Here is a 25,570-nt window from a genome sequence, read left to right as displayed (position 1 = left end):
TAGTTTTAAGATTTGCTTTAATTAATGGCTTTCATAACAGGAAAAGACCTTCTCTGGCCAGCACAGCAGCACAGTCAAGAGGTAAACCGAAGCAGGTGGTGGGTTTGGGAGGGGAAAAAGAGCAGATGTTAGCTTGAAAATTTGGAACACTCTTCAAATCTCATAGCATGAGCCCAGTTTCCATCAATGCATATTGTAGGAACAATTAATTGCGACCACCCAGGCCTGGGATTTGCCAGAATCAAATTTTCCATTCACAGAACATACTTTCGCAAAGCTGAATGCTTGTTTCAGATACTTCCAAAAGTAATTCAGTCTTCATGGTTTTCCTTAAAATATGTATATTCCTTCTGTTTTATAGATTGGTTAGAAATCTGAATTCTTAGAGAATTGAGCTTTATGAGACTGGAAGCTGGGAATATAGGATAAACATTTGTATCAATGTTTATCTATTTACACATGCTTTCAAAAAAATTCCAAGTTTATCAGAAGTTGATTTTTGAGGTCTCGATCTCACTCTGAATGATTTTTTTTTTTTTTAAATTTTGAATTCCACTTTCCATTGCGCTGCAGTAAAAGTTCTTGTTTACGACAAAATTGCTACTTTTTATATGTTATTTCTATATCATTACAGAAAAATATAACATTTTTGATGGTTGCAAGTGTTTCTGGAGACTAACACAAGATGTGGATCTGAGCTAAAAGGTCAGGCAGCATTTGAGAGCACACAGGTGAGACTGGAGACTTGGTCTGCTGACTTCAGTTTAGGCTGCAGCATCCAGCTCTTTTCTCAGCCTAAGCAGAAGATCTAGTTTGGAGGAAAGACAGATGGTTTGGGAATGCTGAAGATCTGGACTATATTATCTGCTTTTATAGTTTGTGGCCAAAGATACCACAACATCTGCTAGGTTCATCCCTCAACTTCATGTGAATCATAAGTGAAGGACGGAAGATTCTAAGTTTGGTATAGTAACAACTTTTCACTCCTGCTGAAGTCTTCAGAGATTCATAGTCATGACCCACACAAGAAGCGCCGTGCGCTATGGGCAGTTCCTTGGGTCATCTATACATTCAAGCCTATAACTTCAAAATAAATGCTACACCTTCTGTAACGTCCTTTGAAAATATCCTTCTCCACATTGAAGCATGTAAGAAAATGTAAATCAGGCCATAAAATGTTAAAATCCTAGGGATAGTCCTGGTCCCGCTGAAATCTCTCATTTATTATTTTCCAGGTGACATCAAGGAAGCGTAATTTAGATGTGAAGATGTATCCACCAGGGAACCAAAAAAATAGCTTACCTTTTTGACTTCATATTTAATAGCAAGTTTAATCCTGCTCAGACTTGGCCGGTGATGCTCAGGGCACAGATGGATGTTCACATCTCCGTTGAGAATTGCCTCTACTTCTTCAGTGTCTCTGCACAAGTCCAGCACACCCACGACAAAGTCCTTGCATTGCATAGACAGCTTCCGATAGTCGTTCTAAGGGAAAACAGAGAAATATGAGTTAGTTAATTATGCACTTGAAAGCACACCTCAAACAGACAAAAAAAGCAAGAGAGAAAATCGTGAGCAAAGTTACTGGTGCAAAACTACTGGCTAGAGTTGTAAGAAAGCATTTGATTTCACGAAGGATGTAGCTAGCTTTTCACAAATATACATTAACTCCTCCAGAATTAATAGTAATCTTTCTATCAGCTACATAGTTAATATTACAGTAGAATGTGCTTTACAGAAGAAGAATAATTTACAGAGAAATTTTCATTTTAAGCAATTGCTTGACCTCTTCTCTCTCTCTCTATGACAAATCTTCAAGGAATGTGAAGAAATGGCCAAAGATCCTGCTAATGGTTTAGAATTTACAGCAAATTTTACCATTTAGAGTCTTTGCTAGCAATTCTTTCTTTAGTAACTTTCAAGGAATTTCAGTCCAGTATGACAGGCTGGAGCATCACACACAGATGTGTCCAAATTAATTATAAAGTCGTAATACCAATTTCAGTTTCAAATGTATTACCTAACAATTTGGTTAAACAGTCCCAAAAGAGCATCCAGAAGATAATTTTTGTCATAACACTTTTTCAGTAAATGGGACTTCAGAAACTCAGCATGATTTCCTATGAAATAATTTCACCTTGCAAACCCGAATTACGCTTATGGGAAAAGAGATAGCATGTACCTGACTTGATAGAGGGCTAGAAGAGCAATTTCACTGCCCTAAATTAAACTGATTGATTTTCACATGCAGATACCAAAAAAATGAGGAAAATGCCACCACCTGAGTAAATGCAGTAAATTAGAACACAATTAAGTCTACCATTAATATCCTAATAAAATGGTGATATTAAAGACTCGATGCAACAAATAGAAATAATAAGTATAAGACAAGCTCTTACTGACTCGAGAGATCTTTTCAAATTAGGTTTGATGAGTTAATTAAATTCAGCAGCTTATCTAATTAAGCAAGCAACCAAAAAAAGATGATGGTTAAACCTGGCTTTGATGAAATGATAAGAGTAACCTGTTTTTCTACTCCTATATTTTCTAAATTATTAATTCTAACATTTACACATAGCAACATATTAGCCTTCCTTGTTAGGCAAAGATCTCAAAGCACTGTGCAAACATTCATTAATTAGGCAGAAGAGCACAGTATAAAATACAGTGTTATTAGAGGTCGTTGAATTTCTTTGGACGGTTTTTCCCCTTCAGAATTGAGATGCTCTTGATAATGATTTTTTTTTTTTTTTTAATTAAGTTGGTTTAATGACTTTGGCACAGATTTGAGGTTACTTCTAATGTCGGTGTATTCCAACTTTGCTTACTGTGCCGTCCTGCATGCTGAGAGCTATGAGGAGCTGTTTCACTGAGCACAGAAAAATTCAATAGTCACAGGGAATCAGAAAGCCCTTCAGGGCTGGGATTGACCATTCTCGCAGCAATGGGAAGATGCCATTTCTGGTAGGTGTTCATGAGAAGTGGCTGAGGAGGAAAGCTGGGATATAGCCTGTGTTTTAGTGGTAAGACTTTCTGCAAGGTGAAGCTTCTGTGTTTACATCCTCTTATATCTTCCAAAAAAGTTTGAAATCTGTGTTTCCCCTATCTTCCTCAAGAGCTGTAATCGGACCTCATGTTCTAATTGGGGTGTTCATGAGCAGAGGTCAGCAAGAAATTCAAATCTTCATCAAAAGGAGACCATAACAGCAAAGAGGTGTTTATCTCTTGTGGAGCAGTTTCATGCCCCATTGCAGAAAGTGGGGCACCAGTTTCTTTGCAGAAAACTGGAGCTTCTATAAATGTGCCAATTTAGTGCACTGAGATTTAAGATGTCCTCAAGGTTCAGGAAGAAAATGATCATACGTCTGCATCTAAATCTAGTACCTAAGTATTTTGTGGAGGCAGGATTTGTAGAGTGAATGTTATCAAATATGGGGTGAAGTATAGTCTGAAATGTAAATGAAAGACAGATTGTACTTTATAGATTCAAAGTGCTCCTCTTTAATCAATTCTATGCTTTAATCTTCACTGTACCAAGAAGAATTTCAATAAATAGAAGGCTTGTCTGTTCACTGAGAGAATAGATGCCCAAACAAAAATAGCCTGGAAGTAACTACAGGACTTGTGAAGCAAATATAGATAGATCTGAAAATAGATGTAGCCTGGGAATGAAATGCTGAGCTGCCATAGGTAATGGAGACACTTAATTAGCCCAGCAGGTTTAAAAAACAAACAAAACCCCTCCCCAAAAAACAACAAAACCAACCAACCAACCAAAAACCAACAAAGAAACAATGACTAACACACACACCCCAAAATAAAACCAAGGATGAGAACTCTGTTAAGCTTTAATACCATTCTCTATGTAGGGTTTGCAGAGTTTGCAAGTTTATCTCTTAGCCAGCACATTTTAGGTAATTCTCATCATCATTTCCACATCATCTGAAGAACTAGTATATATTAGCTCCGATTACTTTCCCTCTTCGGCTTTCTTAAAAGCAAGCAGTTTAGTTAGCAACTAGTAAAGCACTTCTAAAGCATATGTAAATGGCAGGCTCCCAGCTGGCAAACTCCTTCAAGATCCAACCTTATTCACATCTTCAAGCCTAATATTTTTACTGGTTCTGTACATTTGCAGAGCCTATGAATGATTTTTCTGTTCAAAATTATTTACTCCAGCTTTTAAGTAGACACAAGCAGCAACACAATCTACCCAAGATATAGGCTGTATTAAAAAAAAAAAAAAAAAAGCCTCCCAGCCAGTCTTCATCCAGACAGGAGAGCAGCTTACTGCTCTCAGGAGATGTTGCTCATGTGTTAAGACAAGCCTCAATGATCACTGAACCTGCTGTATCTTCTGATGATCCCTCTTACAAAAGCATTTGTCATCTTTTTTCTGGCTTCCTTAATGCTCATATTCAGCATAGAAAATCCTGTTCAGTCTGATGGTGAGAACACAGCCGCTCGGTGACTGTCCTAATGTCAGTGTCTCTCCCTTTGCAAGCACAAGTTACTGAAGGCATCTTTACTAAAACCTGAGATTATCAGCATGCTGACAGCCAAGCTTCTCCTGACTCTGGCTTGCATCATGTAGCTTTGGTGATGCACGCAGAAATGATCTACCTGCATATAAAACATTGGATTGCGAGTCATGACACAGTAAAACACTCAAGGAAGCCAAGATTTGCAAGTGGCATGCAAGCTATATTGGTGTACGTGCCAATATTGTATAAACTCCCTGGATTTCATACATTTGGAAGCACCTGAGACCCTGCAGAGCCTGCACAAAGGAGAGCTGTGACAGTGGTGGGGCTTGTTCTTGTATAGGACAGAAGGCTGCAGCCCCAGGGCAAGGGTTACTGAGAGGTGGAAGAGTCAAGAGGAAGAGGTGAAGAAGAACCAGAACACATTTCCAGTTATTTTTTGTTACGTCAAGGTTTTGGAAGATCAGAGCCCTGAAGACTCCTGGTGACTCTGCCAGGCACAGCTGGCCGCTGTGTCTTGGGGGTGCAATGGGCCAGGCCTCAATTCCCCATGGCCTCTGCCAGCCGGGTTTGACCCCCAAACCAGGCACTTCATGGCCTTCCCTGTCTAGACATGTTTCTGGAGGAACCACCCTGGTTGCAAGCCTGGCCAGGCGGTGGGCTGCAGGTGTGCCAGGCAGAGGTCCTGCCTCCCACCGCAACCAGAAACTCATGTCTGGAGACACGAAATCCAGCTCAGTCCTCTCAGCAGAAACAGACACAGGCAATAACAACAACCCACACCTTCCTGTGTGCTCTGATCAGCTATCACTTTATACAAGTCTGAGGAGTATGGGTTTCATAAAACAGATGGATCTTTACAGTAACGAAAACTGCAAATCATACATGAGGGCTGCCAGGGCATCATCCTTACAAGCTGAACATCGTCAGGCCTCAGGGAGGAAGGTGAAGGATATGACTAATTACACAAGAGAGCTAGCCTGCTTCAAATAACACATGGAACAGTATTTTATTTCCTTTAGAGACAGCAAGTAGAGAAGCATCAGGATAATGCTTGAGAATGTTACAATATCATTTTTTAAAAACTAGAACATAATAAAAGGATTCCAAATTAGTCATTTCCTGCTTCTTCTAGCACTGTTGCACATATGGAGTTAAAAATGTCTAATTTTGCTGTTTTGAAAAGGCTGATGGTACTTGTCATTCACTGCAATTTCTCTGAGTACCCTATTATTATCTGTTGATTATGTTCTAAATGAACTCTGTCATGTCTCCACATCTGTTCACAACCACCCAGTTTTCTTCAGAAAAGAGCTGTTTCAGGTCAGAGGGATGCAGTCTGAGTAAGAAGTGAAACGAGAAAAAGTAAGACCAGGACCTATCTTGGCTAGATAATGAAAGAAAACAAAACAACCCAACCAAACAGACAAAAAACTATTCAAAAAGCAATCAGAGTCAAGAATTGAAAAAGAACGTCAACCATGGGAGCCTAGCTCTGAAATGCGAGCGCTGCAGGTGCATTTTGGACAAAGTCTGACCTTGATGTTGCAACATATAGTGAGCAGGTCTGAGATTTGCTGAACCCCTCAGTGCAGATGAGCTTTCACCAGAAAATGCAGTGGAGCCAACAGTTCAGAAACTAAGAGCATTAAACCACTTTATATGCAATTAAAAACTACCTTCCCAGTCACACATTCAGGAACACACTTGGGTTTATGTTTAAGCCGTGCTGATGCTGATGAAATACTTGCAAGAGTTGTATCAGTGAAGCACTGAAGCAATCTTCTTCCAGGCTTCAGGGATTTCAAAGTGGGATGAGTTTGTCAACCTGCAGGTTTTTGGTTATAATTGTTGTAGATTATTCACTGCACAGTTGTTCCTGGAAATGGGCCTACAGACCCACAGGATGGTGCATGACACACAACTACCCAACAACCTATAGAAGTGCACTGTTTATGAAAATCACTACATACATCAGCATTTAGGAAATTTAATTAAATCCACTCTAATAATTCCTTCCAAATAACATCCATAAAGAGCAGTGCAGAAATCACAGCCCATCACTAGATATTCTAACCAGAGGTAATTCCAAGATTCACTGTTTTTACTGCTCTCCTGTATACAACTAATTCTTCTGTTAGCCTGTAAAGAAGCTTCAGGGTCAGACTTCTGATCAGAAAAGTTACTGTCACAGAGGAGTTTGCCTTTGAATATATAGCCACGTATCTGGCTCAGAATTATTTAACTTACAGACTTCTTCTAGGAGAAAAAAAAAAAAAAGAGTAGCCTAATGCTGCTTACCAATACACATATTTTTTTGCCAAATATAAGGAGGAAAAGAGGAGCAGGCATGTGATGGTTGAACTAGGTATTAAAGCCACTATTTTTCAGTAGTTCTGTCCATTGTATATTGTCTTATAAATCTGCTTCACTGGAATTTGAGGGCTTCCACACCAGTCCAAGACTTCTGGAACTAACGGACATGAATGTCCAGCATCTGTGAGTGGGGCTATCACAGCACCAGAAAGCCTCTGTGTGCTGTCAGAGCATTCTCAGAAACTGCACAGCACAATCTGCTGCATCCAACCTCCTGTCTCTGAGCAATGCAGGAGCTGCATATTCAGCAGAAAATCTGGCATTTCTAGGCAGCATTATATTTGCTGTGCAAATGGAAGCTGTAGGCATGTTGCACAGAGCCTCACTTTCTGTTTCCTTGAAGTTCTTGGCTCTTTGTATATAACTCTACATCACACATGCACATATCATGGAGAGAAATATTGCATAGATTAGTTTATGATTTGAAGAGAAGCAGCAGAAAAAAAAGAAAACAGAAAAGTAATTCTGTAAAAATGAAAACTCCCCCAAATTAAAAAGTTTGTAGGAAGAAAACAAAGGTGAGAGAAAGAAGAGGGGCAGAAAGCCAGTGATATTACATGCTAGATTTGAAATGAATTTTTTAAATAAACAATCATGTCAAATATTCAAAGTGCTTATAAATATTTACCAATTAGATTTCACATGAAATATGCACAAGCCAGTTTTGAAGTTGTAGGACAGATTTCCTTCTGGGTATTTACACTGTCTGTGACTGGCCATATGTTTAGGAATGACAAAAAGCACAAGGCCTGTGGGAGCGACGGCGATGAGACAAGATGCTGAGAAAGGGCCCTGCACTGATCCTGCTCTTGTAATCACGTTATCATCTGAAGTGCACTGAACATTCCTTCCAAAGTGCTCTGTCGACGGTGCGTATAACTGCTGATATGTTTGAACACAGCTGAGTGCATTTCTATTGTTTCCAGACTAAATGCCTACATGCATAGACTATGCCAAGCCTGTACAGTTAATTTTCCAGAAAGCACAACATCCAGTCAGTTTATGTTCTCTTGCTTCTTAAGTGGCAGCACATCAGTGATTTTTTTGGAGCTCTAGGTGTACTGTGTCATATTGAGTGTGCATGTCTCTGAAATAAAGCCAAGTGTTCATTTAAAACATTTCCCTACTCAGATGCATGTTGCTAAGTATATCTGGAGGTCACAACAGATGCTGCTGGTTCATTTTTTCAATGATCCAGACCTTGACTTTTTCACCCCCAGCAAGCATGATACAAGCAACTTGTTTAAATACAAGAGTTTGACATTTCAGAAGTGTGTCTGTCTTGCTTCCCAAGCAATTTGGACCTTTCTAAACAAAGCCAGGATAAACGTGGCAAGCGTTTGCTGTCTGAAGAGTGCCAGGCTGCAGCATGGTGGTGCAGAGGGGCAATGCCTCCAGGCAAAGGGTGTTTTGTCCAGAGACACCAAGAAATGTGTCCAATGAAAGAGGCCAAGGACAAAGCAGACAGTGCTGCCTGTGTTTACATTATTTTTGGCCAAAGAAGTCCAGAAAACAGCCATATGCTTTGACCGAGGACCAAACATTGTGTGGCTTCCAATGAGCCCTGAAAATAACATCGCTTGCCTCATTACAGAGATTTCAATGCCAGTTGCACTGACTAATTTACCATAAGAATTTTTCTGTGTGCCTTTTTTCTGTTCAATAGGTTGAACTTTCTAGCTGCAATTCATCTCGTCATATGTACCACAGAAGCTGATCTCTGAGACAGCATATCCTCCAACAAGAGGATAGAGCAGTAAGAAATCAATCAAACCCTCAACTTTGGATTTCAACTTCTACCTATTCTCTGGGAGATATATCAAATCATTAAAGAAGCTAGCCAAGATGGTGTTAATGATCTATGGTGGAGTTAGAAAAGCCCTTAACATTTGTTACTGTACTTTTATAGCATCTTTCACAGCTCCAGGCATACGTGTAACCTTCAGTACTAATGTTCTAAGAACTTTAAAGTGGGAACTGTAAAAGCAGCAGAAAGGATAGGTTTGCACCTCCCTGTTTGGTTTCTACTCTTTTGCACTCTAGTTGTTATGTATCTACCAATAATTGCTTCTGGGAAATTATTTGGTTTTGTGATAAACACAACTTCTGTGGGACCAAAACCAAAGAATAAATTTTGCAAGCTCTTTCCATCAATAAAAACTTTGAAAAATGCAACATACTTCACTTTGATATCCCCTTGAAACAATTCTTTAAAATGTTTTGGGTTTATTTTGGGTTTTTTCGGTTTTTTTCTTTTTTAATCTAAAATTAATGGATGGACTATTTGGGGAAGTTAAGCCAGGAATCCATTCACAAAATCCAAGGAGAAAGCTAAGGACTGAGATTTAACAACATTCCTGACTTTTTAGCCAAAGTTTTAGATTCCCTAGCACAAGAAACTTCAGAATCAGTTCACTCTCAATTATTTTATTACATATATTGATTTTTTTTCTGTTTGAAACTTTTAAAAAGTTTCCTGTACGTGTGAACTCTTCTCTACACTGAAATTAGTGGATCACTTGACTTATTTAAAGTTCTCACTCTGAACAGAGTACAACCTTTTTTTAAATGTGGGTCTAAGAATTTGCCATAAGAACATCTCCGTCTCTTCTACTCCTTTCCCACAATGTCACCTTCTTCCTGACAAGTACCATTACTGAGCATCTGCGTAGCACACGTGTGTGCAGAAACACCAGTGCTATTCAGTGTATAACTATCACCCTATTCCAAGTCTCTGAAGTCATTTAAATATATATAGAACAGAAATTATGTTGTTTGACAGTAAGTTTTTTAAAATAGAGTATTTAAATATCAAGGTTGGCATAGCAGCTTTTCAGCATAAGATGGCATTTGATACTTGAGGTACTTCTCTTTCATATCATCTCAGCTGGTTTTCAAACTCATGTCACAAATAAGCCACATGCTTTTCATTCCTCAACTAATTAAAAGGTGGGGGTTTTGCCTTCTTGCAGATTTTCCCAAGCTCATTTGAATGTTTACGCTGAAACACCTGTTTTCAGAAGATAAACTGTCAAGTCCCTGGATGTCACATAAACAGGACAGGTATTAACAGGGACAGAGGTATTAACTAAATGCTTTGGCATGTAAAATGCAGGAAACACACCTTCAGTGAAGGAGAACGTCTGTCTCCCTGTGTCCTGTCAACAGCTTCTCTTTATTAAATACAAACTACATATTTCAAAATAATACTCTGGTAATTCTCTTGATGAAGAAGAGTTTAGGATCTGTTAATTTCAGCAGTAAAATCAAGCCCATGTGGATGCAGTGCAAAGCTCCCAATCTCTCTCCATTATTTTCAAATATTGGCTTTCTCCTTGTGTGGGAACGCGACACTGAGAAACTGCTTTTCTTATTGTTGAAAATGAAAATGCTCCTTGCATTAGCGGAACCTTTATTTCAACCTTACTTTTACTGTCATGCAGAAAGAATTCCTCTTTTACCCCCAAATGCATTTCACAAAGCATATGTAATGTTAGGGTAAATTCTTTTTGTTCGTCACCCATTCTGTTTACAATAGAGCACTTACAAGACAATGGACAGCAAATCTGCAGTTCTGATGTGCTAGACCTATTAAAGCACAGAAGTTACCTCTGGGCCAAGCTTTTCATTTTACATGCCATCCACACTTTTTTTCTCTGGCATTTTCCCATGTTTATGACATTCCTGACCTGTCTGTTAGAAGTTCCACTGGGGAAGAGCCACATTCCCTATACAATTTGCGACTGAATAGTCTCCTTGTGCTAAATGCATTAGCTACTGTCCTCCAACTGTGTGGCTTTTTTCAGCAGCTCAGCTGCTTGAAACCTGAAAACCAGATGGGAAGAATAGGGAGAAAATAATGGATTTAAATGTAAAGCAATTGTTTGCTTAACACAGCTACATTTTCCCCCTAAAGCTGAACTAAATCTGGCACTTTCAGCTTGCTTGAGGAAAACATTTATATGTTCAAAGGTGCTACGAGTCCCATCTCCCATGGGACTTTTGGCTGCAAACTGCACCTGTATATCAGGAAAGATTCCTTCTAAATCCAACCTGCAAGTGACTGCTGGTTTAACTGAGAGCCATGATGCAACTACATTGACAACTAAAAAAGCCCATATGTCTTCCAGGTCTCAAACAGCCAACTACCACAGCCAGCTTCTCAATGTCCAGCAAAAACAGCTCCTTGGAAAACTAGTCACAAGCACCAGAGGGGATGAAATTCCCATCCCCACATCACTCAAGCAGCAACTGAGCACTTCAGAAAAATATGATCCCAATTACAGAGTCCTGGCACTGAGCACTCTTGATCAGATAGACATTATCCTCTCTCTAAGAAAAGACTTAGAAGTGATACTGTAGCACTTTCTTAAGCAGAAATATGAATATTAAAACTGTATCATTACATTTCTCTGTTCTGAAATTAGTCCAGATCCCGAGGCTTGGATACTGACAATGAAATGACACACTTGGCAATGAGCAATTTCAATGCTGCACTGACATAAAGTTCTCTGCAACATATTATATTCCAGGAAATTGTCATTTTTTACCATGTAAATGCCAAAAACTAGAGACACTAAAGCACCTAGCACCATTTTGTGGCAATGTAAAATTATTTGTATATCATTCCTGTTTATCCACAATCCTGTGTATAGTCTGCCTAGACACAGTGAGGATGGGTTCATTATAATTATCTACAATAACAACAATTAACAACACAATGAGGGATAAACTAAGTCACTTCCCATCTGCATCCTCTTTAATGTTGGACTTGAGCTCCTCAGAATGTATTACTTCATTTACATTCATTATTATGATATTAATTCCCTACAGTGCCTTGGATAAATGTACCTGACTCCATTCTCCCATCTGCTGATCTAGTATTACTTTTCTATTCAGAGCAATAGTCCTAATTATGCTCGTTTATAGTTCCAGTAGATATCCTTGCCCAATGTGAATAGTGAGCAGCAGTCTTTGGAAACCAGTCATCTTGCTCCTAATAAACTGCCTCTCTCCTAACTATTCCCTAAAAACCAATGCTGGGATTAGCTGAACGCTTGGGCACTTGGTGTTACTAATTAAACACAAAGCTTACCAATATTGTATTTGGCTGATATTGCAATAGCATCATTTTCCATCTGTTTTCCTCACCAATAATTTTATTTCATCTTTCTGGAAAAAAGTCTTTGTCTTTGGTGCTCTAGCATATACCCCCTCTTGATAATTATATTACCGTGTGATTTTATATCACTAAGTGCTCTGAGAAAACTCTCTAAGATGAAAGGTGAGCGTGCTAGTAAGGGCAAGCTCAATGTCACACAAGCTCTGTACTTTCAGAGGATCCAGTGACGAGGATGGAAACGGCCAACACGTCTTTCCTTCCAAAGCGGCCAGCTGCAGGTAGCAGGAGCCCTCTCTGCCTTCCCATGGAGGAGGTGCACCACTCTGAATACCTGGACTAATTTTGTCTTGCATGCTCAGTGGGTAAGAAAGGAAAACTCTCTATCACTGCTAGCTAAACACAGGCAACTGGCCAAATTACTTCCCCTACTTATCACAGTGCTCCCAGCAGCTGGCAGCAAACCTGGCAGAGAAACGTGAGCTGCTTCCCTCCGGAGCGGCAGCGAGGAGCACGGCTGAGCCCAGCCCCGGGCGGTTTGGCTCTGTCGTAGCAGCCTCTGTCTGCCTGCACACACCAAAAGTCTCCTGTCACCTGGGCTGGGACATTGGCAGCACAGCAAGAGGTGGCACAGAGGAGTTTGTCTCCTCTTTATTGCTTAGACACTGCAGAAACAAAGGTACATTTCTGTGGGATTGGCCAGATTGTTGGGAAAGGTTGTGGTAGAGCATAAATCCTACCTACCAACACAACTGCTGATGGATTAGTTTGCTGTGATGGATCTCTTAATCCAACATCTGATCCATCGTCCCTCATTTATATAAAGAGAGGAACCCATAAGCAGTGGTGAGCCTCGGATCAGATCCACTGTACATATGTACAGCTTCACTGTACATATTTCTTTCAAGGGGTGAAGATGAAATCATAGTTTCAACAAATCAGAAGATGATATGATGGTCAAGTGAGCCATGATTTTGCTGTCTGCTGGGGCTTTTCTCCCGTGTTAAAGCTGCTAGAAAATACAAAATGTGAAAGTAATAACATTTTGGTAAGCTGAAGTGTTTATGTTTAACTACATTTTGAAAGTATTTCTAAACCATTTGTTGTTGTCTGCTGGGTTTGTGACAGTCATTCTGTCTGTTAGGTTCATCCTTCTGAGCATCTGTACTCAAAAAGCTGTTGTAGAGGAGTAGTGCTTGCACACAAAAGACTAACACAATGAAAGCAAATAATCTTCATTCCTAAAATCAAAGTCATCACTAAAACCAACAATTTTCTTAACTCCCTGTCTCCAAGAAGCAGAAATAGGGTAAGGAACAGGTATCACAGCATCACTTTCACTAAAAGAGCTCCCAAAAGCCAGTTAAATACCACTTAAATCTTACACTAGCTAACCACTGACCTTTTCTCAGCTATATGAGGTGTATATGACTCCACAACACATGTGGGCACTATATTAATTAAATGTAATCTTATTTCACTTGCTTTTACATCACAGTAACTTTAACTTAATATAACCCTGTGTTTAACCTTGCTTTCATAAAAATCCCTTCCACATACAACAAATTATCTCAAAATGTCAGGTTTTTTTTTCCTTCTACTTAGTTGAGATACTTTACATTCCTTATTAACATATTACAAGCTTTATTATGCTTTACCCTGACTACAAGATATCCAGAGCCTGTCTGCATATAAGGTAAATGATAAAACAAACAAAAAAATCCCCTTATATTCACTATCAAAAGTTGAGGTTCAAGAATGAAGAAAAGGAGATCCCTCAACTATAAACTCCTTTTTTTCTAAATATTATCCGAGATACTTTATGTAAGTTGTCACACACACACACGTATATTTCCTGAAGATCATTGCTTGGTAATATTAGATGCCAATAGGCCTTGGCAGTTCAGAATAATTTCTAAAAATCACTTTACATAACACAAAATAATTTCTCAATTCCTCTATCATATCTAGGGTTTAAGAACTATACAGAAAATCTGAACTTAATGTAATCACTACAGCAGGCTGCAAGATGAAGAAAAATAAGAATCACCAGCCATTTATGCGGACTGACAGCCCAAGTGCAATCCATTTACTGAAATGGTGAAGCTTCAGAATAATAAATTTAGTATCAGACATTTCTGGCAGGGGAGGAACAAACACATTAATATTGCTTGTTTTTTCCCTCTTTTGTTGCAGATTCCTCCCAGGATTATTTATGTGTAAGGGAATTAACTCTGCTCACCATCCTTTCCATTCCTGCCCTCTAGGTGCCTTAAAAACGTGTCCATTAATAGGCATTTTGCGACTTGACAGAAGTGCACTCTTGATGGAGTGCATTTCCTTCATTTGTAAGGAAACACTGAAATCCCAGGAGCAAACTGACCTTAAAGCAACTGAAATATGCATAACTCCAACTGGTTCCAGATTTTGCACTTATCTTTCTACCTGGCTAAAATGTCACATTGTTCATCTTAAAACTACACAAAAATGCTTCGGAAATGCTTGACAGTGGTGAGCAGCTGCTGTGCTGCTTAGTTATGTGAACCGTTTCCATTGCTCTCCCTTTCCCTCCCAGCTTGTGAGTCAACCTGGTGTCTTTCACTAATGATTCTAAGGGGATTCCATGTTATTTTATTTTTTTATGATCATATTTGTTGCTCTCCTAAACTGGAATCCTGCTGTAGTATTAGGGCTGTTATGTGCAATCAAACTGGAAGCAGCAAGCTGTAAGTGCCACAGTGGCAACGCTGTTCATCCTTAACTGATTAGGACGAGAAAGTACTTCCCAAGGAGCCATAAAGGGTAATAAACCTTGCACTGATGGTGTGCAAACTGGCACTGCCAAAAGCCTCACTTGCAGTAGCACCAAGGGAAGCAAAAGTATCACAGCTGCACTCTCTGGGACATTCAAATATTTCCAGGGTTGCTTCTATCTTGCCAGGCCAAACGCCAAAGCTCCCTCCCATCAATTTTTGAGGGGAGCGAAACCATTAAGGCATTAATTAAAATATTAAATTTTCTTACACTGACACATTGTCTCTGTTTTGATGTGTTGAAATAATCCTTTTTTTCCTCCAGTCTTTCAAAAGAGAGACTTGGGCTTGTTCCTCTGGGAAAGCGAAGAGAACATTTTCCTGCAGAAAGTATTTAGTCAACTTTTAAAGAGGTTTTCTTTTTCTTTTTTGACCAAAGTTAGCTGGGAGATTTTAATAACAATATCACTCAATCATCCATAAAGTAGGTTAAATGTCCTTGTAGGCGGTTGCCAGGATCCAGTTTTATGTGACTCTTCAGCAGCTGGTACTGTCACTAGAGTTACAACTTCCATGAATAATGGTCTTATTTTTTCCAGGTGCAGATGTGGGTTGTAGATGGCTGAGTTATACCCTTCACTATGAATCACGGCATCTACTACTCTGCTTTATTCTGAATAAACACGGACAGATGTTAACATACCTTCACATTCACAGATACAAGTATATTATTTTCAATACAGCTCCCGGCATCACAGCTTTGGCATCGGTTCTAAACCACTCTGGAAAGCTTTGGAGATTTTCTTCTTGTACAACATTTTAAAACTATTTTTCTTGGGCAATGTGCCAGGCAGAAAATGATTTAATCACCGAACAGACATAGAAAGAGCATTTGCAATAATATTAATAGCTATCAAAATATAGAGGATATTTCTTAATTTATAAATATTAAAGAGAACAATACAAGAGTCACAAAGTTGAGATTTTTTTTTTAGATCGGGAGGGTTCTCTACATCCATTTTCCACAGTCTCTACTACACATCCATGCAAAACATATCTGCATTTAATTTAACTCACAAGACAAACCCAATGTAGCATCTAATATTAGTGGATTTGTCTCTGAAAAAGAAAAGCATGGGGAATGAGTTCCTCATGTACGGAGTGAGTCTCACTCAGCTAAACACAAACTTCACTACAAGGCTTGAATATATTCTCCTTCTCTCAGGCTATTTCTATGGTAATTTTTAATTTCCTCTCCTATTTTAACACCTAATTTGTTCCAACAACAGGTAAAACTTTTAATAATAAGAAATTTGTTTTCTTAGTTGATTGGTACTTGACTCTTTCCTGTATTATGAGTTGGAGATTTGATTGTACCTTCTTGTGCATTTGCTTTGCACAAGTGAAAATTAAAAAAAAAAAAAGCTTTTTAAGCGCACGTTTTCAAGGCAGTAGAGAAAACTGACATTCAGTCAAGAGGGAGACAAAAAAAAGAACAAAGAGTTCTTTTTTAAGGCTAAAAACCTTAAACCACATCACTGACACCACCTATTAGAAAAAATAATGTTCTCATTAAAGACTGACCTGGAAAGTTCATATCCAAAAAAAACCTGAAAAGAATATTATTGATTACCAGCATATTTTTAGAAATATTAGTTTTCATCATGTTCTAAATAAATGCAGAGCTCTTTTGGCTGTGGACTAACAGCGTAAGTGCATTTAGCAATGTATACATTTTTATTCTTTCTCAGGTATCATGCATATTTAATTAAATCTGTAATTTTACATATTGTAAAGCGAGTCATCCTTTTGACTTTGAGATTCAACACGGCTTCAAAAGCAGTAAAGATTTCCCTTAGAGAAGCTGAAAGTACTGAAATAGCATAGAGCCAGGAGGAGAAAAAGCGAATAAGCGAATCAGAACATAGACTGCAACACAAAAAGGTCTGAAAGGGATGTTCTTGCCCAGCCACATCAAAGCCCGGTGTCACCAGGCATTAGTTTGGAATAAAGATAAGTAACCCACTGGCCTGCTCTCTTAATTAGAAATTCAGCACTGAGGGTCACAAGGGGTGGCAGGGGAAAGGGATGCAGTGGGAAGAGGTGGTTTTCACTCCCAAGCAGCTGCTTTTTGAAGTGATTGTCAAAAATCTCACAGGAAAGGGATAGCAGTTGCTTCACAACAGGGTACAGATCCCAGTACAAGAGACAATCACTTGGAAATAGCGACCATCCATATACTCAAAAGTAGCTATAATGCTGAGGCTTAGTTTTCAGAGGTGGAATTAGGTAAGACTGATGATACATGTGCAGGAGAAAATAAAAACAGTAGTAAAAGGGAGTTAATATATTCTGCCTACCAGGCCAGATTTATGAAGTTCCCTTCTGTCTTCTCTTCCTGAAATTCAGCAAAGTGAAACAGCAGAATAAAAGGAGGTTGTACAAGTAAAAAGACAACTTTTTTTAAAAAAGCACAAGTCCTGTCTGGAAGAAAATAATAAAAAAGAGCAGAAAAACTGTAAATTTAAATTAAAATCTAAAGCAAGGCCAGATAAAAACACAAAAGTCTCGAAGAGCATCTTGCTGAAATAATAAATATGGCTCGTAAAAGGTGTTCCCAAACATATCAGAAGCAAGAAGTCTACCAGAGAGGATGTTGAGACAAGAGATTATGAAGGGATAAAAGGATTACTCAAGGAAGAGTGGGTCAGAGAAGAAAAATTAAGTGATCGATTTACAAGAGTGTTCTTGAGACTAATTAAGGAGGTTCCCACAAAAATTTTTTTTTTTAATGGAAGAAGAGTTCCAGGAGCTGTCTCCAATCACTCAGTCCTGAGATCAAACAAGTCTAAGAGTTTGTTCAATTTGGGTAGGAAGCAGAGTTTTTAAATGCAGTCTTACTGGTGTACAGCCTGACAGTTTTCAAGAGTTTTCTCTTTCCAAGTTCACCGCTATCCTCCATTTTCACGAAATATTTCCCCTTCCTACTATTTTGCCTCCCAATGTTTTCTGCCCTTTCCAACTTTCTTATGACTCATTTCATAAAGCAATATTCTAATAATGTTTTGTATGTTTGTTTTAACTCCATGCAGCATGTATTTCTCATGCCAAAGTGTCTCCCAGATAGGACCGCAGAGTTCAACTTTCGCAGTCAGCTCATCTTTCTAGGTTTTCTTAGACCTTCAACATAATATTTATATTTTATTTCATCTATATTTATTACCATCCCCTGTTATTTTCTTACATATTTTAAAATAAAACCTCCTATTTATTTTGTATTTGAAGTGTTATACTTTATTCATTAAACCAAATTTTACCAAGTTTAGCAATCAGTATGGGTAAAGTAAGCAGTTTGGAACCTCTGATATATTTATCCTCAGCAACACCCATGGTTTGCAGATGGCCTGAGAAATGAAGAGGTTAGGAGATCATCTTCAATGCTGCAGAGCCACAAACTCTAAAAAGCTGCAGCTTCTCAGCAAGATATAACCAGATCTGCCAGTGCTTGTTACTTTGCAAGAGCAGTACAACGTCATCCTCAAAGTGCAGGATCTGATCCCAATTTCTTATTTACAGAGATAAAGCCAGAAATACTGAGAAAATTTACAAGGTCATTTCTCTTAAGAAATTTGGGGCAAGCATGTCCTGTGAAGTTAACCATTTATATATGGGTAGAAAAAAGATGGAGCTGACTTACTGAAGTAAGAGCTGTGCTGCAGAAATGTCAGATCATCCCTAACAGAAGTCGTGGAGTCTCCAGGGCTGTTTTGCCACCCTTTCAGCATCATGAGAATTTAGGGATTTGTGCCCAGCTGCTTTACATTACTGCAGCCCCAGTGAAACAAGAAGCAGTTCCTAGCAGACGTATCTCTGTAGGCGTCTCCACATAAGCCATCACTCCCCACAAATAGCCAGTTGTGGCCCATCAGCCAGCTGAGCCTGGAGATGATCTCACCTGCACTAAAAAGCAGGATCACAGCTAGGATCTGCTTCTGGATCCCAACATTTTTTAGAGAAAGCACATCAGTTACAAGAAAAGTGACAGCAAGAGGCATATAATTTCAAAATAAAAATATGTTATGCTGTAGTAAATGAACTAAACATGTTGGTAGGATTGATAAACAAAGACTATACATGATGTGTCTTCCAGGTGGTGGTTTTGGTCATGCCTTCAGTAACATTTTAATCAACAGGAGTCAAGATCTTATTTACCACTTATGGTTGGTGCGATCTTTTCATAGCCTTCTTTGCAATTCTATAATTTAATTTGTCTGGATTGCTAAATGGAATGAATTGGCTGATTGTCTTAATCACAAGGACGTTTCCTGACATATGCAAGCATGTAGTCTAATTTGAGAGCGTGCAAGTCTGTAAAATAGACCTGTGTGTAGAGTGGGATCTCATCAGACACAGGAGTGCACAGTCACAGCTTTAAAAAAGAATAAACAGAGCTATTATTCTGCATTTTACTCACTATTTCCAGGACATGTATTGTAATATTAAATCTCATATAGCTGTTAAAGACAGTTGCAAGGGCATTTCCTGAAGACTGTTTCCTAGAAATGTAATTTCCTAAGGGATTCAATGGACATATAAAAATTATTCTGTTGACTCTACTTTTAATATTCCAGTCTTAGAAATAAGTGACCTGGCTGGGGACAGCTGGTACCTGGGAAGACATCTGCATATGGTTTCACAGCAAAGTGACATGAAGAAGATCAATTTCTCTCAAATAAAGAGGAGGGCAGCTCTCATTGGCCTGGCTCAGGGGTGATGACTTCTTCATGTGAACAATTCCTGCCAATGTTATTCACTCTGGAAGTGAATTCAAGCTTACTTGCGCGACCGAAATACACACAATACACTGGAAAATGAGAGAAGGATTATTTGCTCTATGATTCAGGCTCAAGGTCTGCCAGCTTTGAAAGAAAGTGTAGCATACACAGATTTTTTTCAATTTGAGTAAATTGGGCAATAGCTTCATATGCTCAACATCTCCTTCTATAGTTAGCTGTGTTCAGCACTCAGCTCTTCTTAGAAGCTGTAAAATATCTTAACACAATATGATTCTATACACAAACTGATTGGGAAGTATTAAGCTATAATTTCGCTAAATTCCAAGATGGCATTTCGTTAGCGACCATGCTTCTGCAGACTGTAGGCACAACGGGGTGGGAAACTGAATTTATTTCAATTAAAAATCAAAAGTAAAATTTAAACAGAAATATAGGACAAAGTAAGTGTGCTTTGTAGTTTTTCATGGAGCGTGGAAAACAGTATTAGGCCAGTGATTAAAATATGAAGCTGTTTTGAGGAATAAAACATATAATGTCAGCCTAGCAGAGCTAGAATCTGTCTAGCCCACACAGGGAGGACAGTTCCCCTCGCTTTCCAACAGTCATACAGACCAAGGGCCCACTCCACTGGACTAAATCAGGCTCCCAATCTGTACTGCCCTTTCTCCAATCTGTGTTGCCTTTTTTTCTAAACACAAAATGAAAACTGAAAAGAATAAGAAAGTCATAAACTGGTTCTTAATTTTGATTTTTCAAACAGCAAAGGACTGAATCACGGTTGTTTTTTCAACTTGGGCTTCCCCCACCACGGAACGATATCATTGCATAAAGACCTGCAAACATGCATAGTGACTCTGACATTTACTTCTTTTCTGAAATTTCAAAGATCCACCTCTGAGGGGTTTCCTGTCTGTTCCATTTCTAGGCTGATTGCCACAACATTTAATACAATCACATTGGTAGTATTTTCAGTAGAAACAACCAGTTCAATATTTTCCATCTTATTTTGGGGAAGGAAGGCTGATTATTTCTAGACTCAAGGACTACACCTTTTAAAACAATTTATTTTCTCCCATTAATAAGAAAACTTTTTTTTGCAAGAGCTTGATGCTAGACGATTTAAGGGAAAAAAAATGAAATTATTTCTATGTGAATGTAACATTATTACACTTTTTTTTTTCTCTTCAATAAGCATTGCAAAAGCTGAATTTGCTTGAAATCATGGCACAGCAACATTGTTCCACATTATATATTTGTTCTGAATACTGGGACAGTTGTTCCACATTATATATTTGTTCTGAATACTGGGACAGAACCTCATATTCTGTGGCCTCACCTAAGCTCTAGTGAAAAAGCACTGATTCACCCTTGCGGAGTATCTGCTCCGGTAAAACTGTCAGTATTGATTGGCTCTGACAGCTTCCCTCTTTCTCCCAGCTCCAAGTCTCCACTGTTATTATTCTTTTCAGCATGTGGGAAGCCATATACTAGCTGCCTATCTTGGCCTTGCTTTTGAGCCAAAATCAACACATCAAGAAAGGAGTTCAGCTGGGCAGTATATCCACTCAAGACTGGCAGCCAGAACATCTACTCTTGCTATTAAAGACCTATTGATCAGTGAACAGAAAGGCTGCTGAAGGCCAGCAGTGTGATCAAACATATGTCCAGACTCCCATCTTCACGTTAAGAACAATCCCATACTACTGTGATGTGCAATGCTTGTGCAAAAGCATTTTATAAGAACTGCAGTGTATGACAGAATCTTACCAATTTAGAGTGAGAACAATCTATTCAGCTTCTGCAGCTGTAAAAAAGAATTGCTAAAATTATTTTCACCTACTAATCATCATTGGAGTTTCTCTCAAACTGCGGCCAACCACAGTTAATGCAACTTTTCTCTAAAGTGGTTCATGTGGCTGTTTTGTTCCACCTTTCATACCTGTACAAAGAGGCAACTCTCCTAAAAAAATTTCATGTTCTCTTAAAACATAGTGCATGTGCTGGCTCCTCAGTCACAGGTGCCGAACAGTGCTATTGCATAAGAGTTTTAGGGCAGCAAGCAGCAGGTGAGAGGCGCTACATTTATATTTTAATTAGCTCTTGCTAGGAGTTTCTTCAGAGGTAGGTTATCTAACCCTTAATTACTCTTCATCCACCTACATCATTAAAATCTTACTCATGTTCTTCCGTTTCAAGGACTTTTTGTACCTTCTGAAAACTGTATTGCTAAGATTGTATATAAATAACTATTTTGATATAATCCCAAGTAATAATTTTGTAAATCTGTTGACCACTAATTGTAATTACAGAACTTTGGCAATAAAAATTTAAAAGTCTGGGAAAGTATTATTTTAAGTCAGCAAAAAAATTCCTGTGAAGCTTGTTTGATTTCATAAATTTTCATCATTTGTGGATTACTTATATACATTTTCAACAACTGTATTCTTTTCTAGAAATACATTCTCAAAATGTCATGTTCTGTGAAACAACCCTACTCTTACTAATAGCCTGTTCTACATCACACTGATTGTGTTAATAAGAATAAATATTTTTGCATTTATACATACATCTGACTTTTTTCTACAGTGAGAATACATTATAATCTTGAGATGTTTCTTATTTCTGCAAGCATTAATATAACAAAGGAAAGTTACAAATTTGAAGTAAAGTAGTGGTATGTGTAATTCTGAGGTACTTCACTAACGCAGGTAAACGTGGCTTGCACAGAACCTTCCAACAAGGCAATGAAATTGGAAAGCCCTCCTGGAAATACAGTAATTTGGCAAAGGGTTTCTAATGATTTTTCCAGTATTGATTTACACGCATATATTTGTCAATGCTGGTGAGATATAACCACCACAAAGCTATTTAACATTTCATTGCTTGTTTGATCCTGGAGGATTCATGAACCTGCCAGTGCCAGTCTAGACCATGCTGGCAGCTCTAGGAACAAAAGAAGGGATTCTGGTAGAAACAGATTCACTTTTCTGCAGCAAGACACTTATCAGAACTGACAGGCATGCAATACTGAGGCAGCTCATGCTGCACACAACATATATTTTTCTACTGAAAAGAAGCTGGGAGATTAATGAGATATTAATGTTGTTAATTGTAGGTGTGAGTCCACAGTGCTTTTGCACTAGAATAACCCTCACATGAGCAAGACACTCATTGAACCCAATGAGGTTGCTTCAATAGGACTGAATACCATGTAAATAAAAACTCCCTTTTAAATTGTTGTGTCCTTCCAATTCTGATTCACATGGGGAAAAAGACTCTGCAAGGTTTTGCCCTAATTTTATTGCCAAAGGTGGTCAGTGGTTTGGGTATTTTTTTCCTCGTTAAGAGACTTATTACAGAGTTTCAAAGGCAACAACTTGAGAACATGCTTTCTTGTCACTTTTAAATTGGAGAGAGTATAGCTACGAATCCTGAAATGGATACTTTAACACTTGAATAGTTTTCTAAATTAAAAATAATGGATTCCTGGCAGGCATCCTACCCCAGTTTACTCATAACATAGATTTTATTACCCTAGCATCACTGATCGTGGTTGTGGCTGCACAATAGTCATAAGTCAGAAAACAGTCTTATGTTGATGACTGAGCCACTGAAAATGAGTTTTTTCATGACTAATTTATTTTAGAAAGGGAGACAATGCTATTTATGTCATGCAAATGACTTAGAAAAATAATGCAAATGGCATCGGACATTTACAAACTCATTATGGTAATAGAAATCTTGAATAACTTGTAAGAGAGTTCTGCAAGTTCCAATATTTTGTTTGGCATGATGATAAACTTCATAAAAATCTCTTGATCATTTATCTCCTTTTTCATGAAATTCATCATATACAGATGCAGTACTAAAACATTAAGATGCAATGCAATTTAAATCGTTAAACAGAGAACCCAAATTGTTTAATTTATACTTTTTATCACTGTAACAGACTTAGAAGCACTGGATTCTTAAGTCATTAAACCAACCTCTAGAGCTCTGCCTCTGGAATAGATTGCTCAAATGAAAAGACTTACCTTTCTTACCAAAAAAATGAGTCCCATTTTTGTAATAATCTGATTTTTATTCCTGCTGCAAACTAGAGATTCTAAGCAATCACAGCATGCAACATAGAAACTCTGAGTAAGGATGGATCTGCTATAATACACAATATTCAGTTCCAAATATTTATTAAGTGGAGAATGCACAGTGGTCTGAATCTACGTGTAGTTAACAAATCTGACAGTTTCTGTAGCTCCTGTCTCCTCCCCCACCCCCTCAAATGGCAAACCAAGACTTGATCAAACATGTAAAAATACAGTACCCTGAACACATTCAGCCCAAGGAAAAGGCACAGTGGTGAATTACCTTAAATTCTGTTTCAATGTTGGCTAGTCTGGCCAGTTCATTGCTTAGCTCTAGAGCGGTAAGGACAGGGTCTTCACTGGAAAGAGACAAATAAGCAGCACTGGCTAATCCTTTGTAGGCATTCATTCTCGATCGAGAGTGACTAAAGGAATCTTTCCTCTGCTTCTCAATGCATTCATTGCATTTGCAAAAATAGTCATGTGGCCTTTCAATCCGCGCGCCTTTTAGAAGTAAGATGTGAACAATTTCATACTCCTGGCAGTGGGCAGCAAGTATGATAGGGGTAATGTCATGGGAGAACCGAGTTCCATCTTCATCGTAGGCATAAAAATCATCATCTCTCAGTTCCTGCTCGAGGGGGCTGAGTGTGAGACGCTGTCCCTGTGCAAAGGCTGGATGGTTCAATATTGCTTCTACAATGCGCACATATCCCTTGCTGATGGCTAACAAAAGCGCATCTCCAACTCGAGCGAGATTCTCCTTTTTGAGGAGGAGCTCCGTCACTTCCAGATGCTCATTCCCTACAGCTAACTGTAAGGCATTTTGTCCCATATAATCGACACAATTAAAGTTCAAGGTTTTGGATTCCTCCAGCATTTTTCGCACAACGGGAATGTTGCCATATTCTGCAGAATCGAGAAAGCGTTCCTCTTCTGCAGTCAGGCTGGTGCCTTTCTCATTGAACATGTAGGCTGGGCCCCGGATGGCCTGCCTCCGGCCCTTCTCCCGAAGGGTTGTGTGCCTTCGATGCATGGTTTTGTAATTGCTGTTTCTCAACCTGCAGAAAACCAGAAAGGAAGGTTGGTTATACTCTCAGAGAGTCATAACCTCACATAACCTGAAATAAAGCTAGAAATGTCTCATTATGATCTGATCTTGCTACCTTTTCTTAGGGAAATACAGCTGGTAGATACTCTAAATACAAGTAACCAAATCCAGAGGCTAGTCTTGTAAAACACAACAATAATTCCTGATTTAGTGTCACATCCCTCCCCAGTAAGCATCTCTCAGACAGCTACTGCAAAACAACAAGAACAGAGGTATCTGACCACAAACAGAAGGCAGATCAGAAATGATCGTTAGTTTCCCAGCTGATTATGTGGCTGAAGTGTCTTCACTTGAAGTTGGTGGGATGGAGAAAAATTATTCTTTTTCTACCTTCTCTGGAACCCCCAAAGAAAACTTCGCTATGTGGAACTGGGCTCAAGGGGGAAGAAACACTCCAGTGTATGAACTGAAGTCTTAAATTTGTCTTTTTGAAACATTCACACTTTGAATTCAGTGCCATTTTGATGTTGCTCTTCTTTTTTCATTTTATTGCAGTAGCATCCCAACAAAATCATAGTCCCACATCTAGAGTTTAAGCATGTGGAGTGCCTAGGCCCACAGAATGTTCAGCCTGAGTGAAAAGGTAAAAACAACACCTCTTTCACAAAAAGCATTTGCATTCGGTCCAGTAGCAAGTCCTAAATCACTCGGGTAAAATTTTCAGGAGCCTCTAAGCTGCAGTGGGCAGATGTAACAAATAAGCAGGTGTTAATGCTCAGTGGGTGGCAAAAGTTCATCTTTCCATGCTCCATCTGTTCTCCAAGTCAGTTTTGACCTTCGGTCAATGAAAAATTCATGTGTTGCTCTGAAAAAATACTACTGGAGTTTGAAAGTGCTGTCATGAATGAC

The 25,570-nt window shown here is 38.7% G+C and overlaps 1 protein-coding gene across 1 annotated transcript in view; it reads right to left on the bottom strand.

Moving 5' to 3' along the window:
* Window positions 1–24,667, bottom strand: part of TRPC7 (transient receptor potential cation channel subfamily C member 7) — a 69,701-nt gene extending 45,034 nt beyond the window's left edge. The window contains exons 1-2 of the mRNA XM_065643976.1: window positions 23,894–24,667; window positions 1,303–1,485 (exon numbers count right to left, since the gene is read on the bottom strand). Coding sequence (XP_065500048.1) covers window positions 1,303–1,485; window positions 23,894–24,646 — 936 coding nt within the window. The 5' untranslated portion in view covers window positions 24,647–24,667. The remainder of the gene's footprint in view (window positions 1–1,302; window positions 1,486–23,893) is intronic.
* Between the last annotated feature and the right edge of the window lie 903 nt (window positions 24,668–25,570).

This window comes from Caloenas nicobarica, chromosome 13, assembly GCF_036013445.1.
Source record: "Caloenas nicobarica isolate bCalNic1 chromosome 13, bCalNic1.hap1, whole genome shotgun sequence".
Classification (NCBI taxonomy): Eukaryota; Metazoa; Chordata; class Aves; order Columbiformes; family Columbidae; genus Caloenas; species Caloenas nicobarica.
This window is presented reverse-complemented; position numbering and strand designations above follow the sequence as displayed.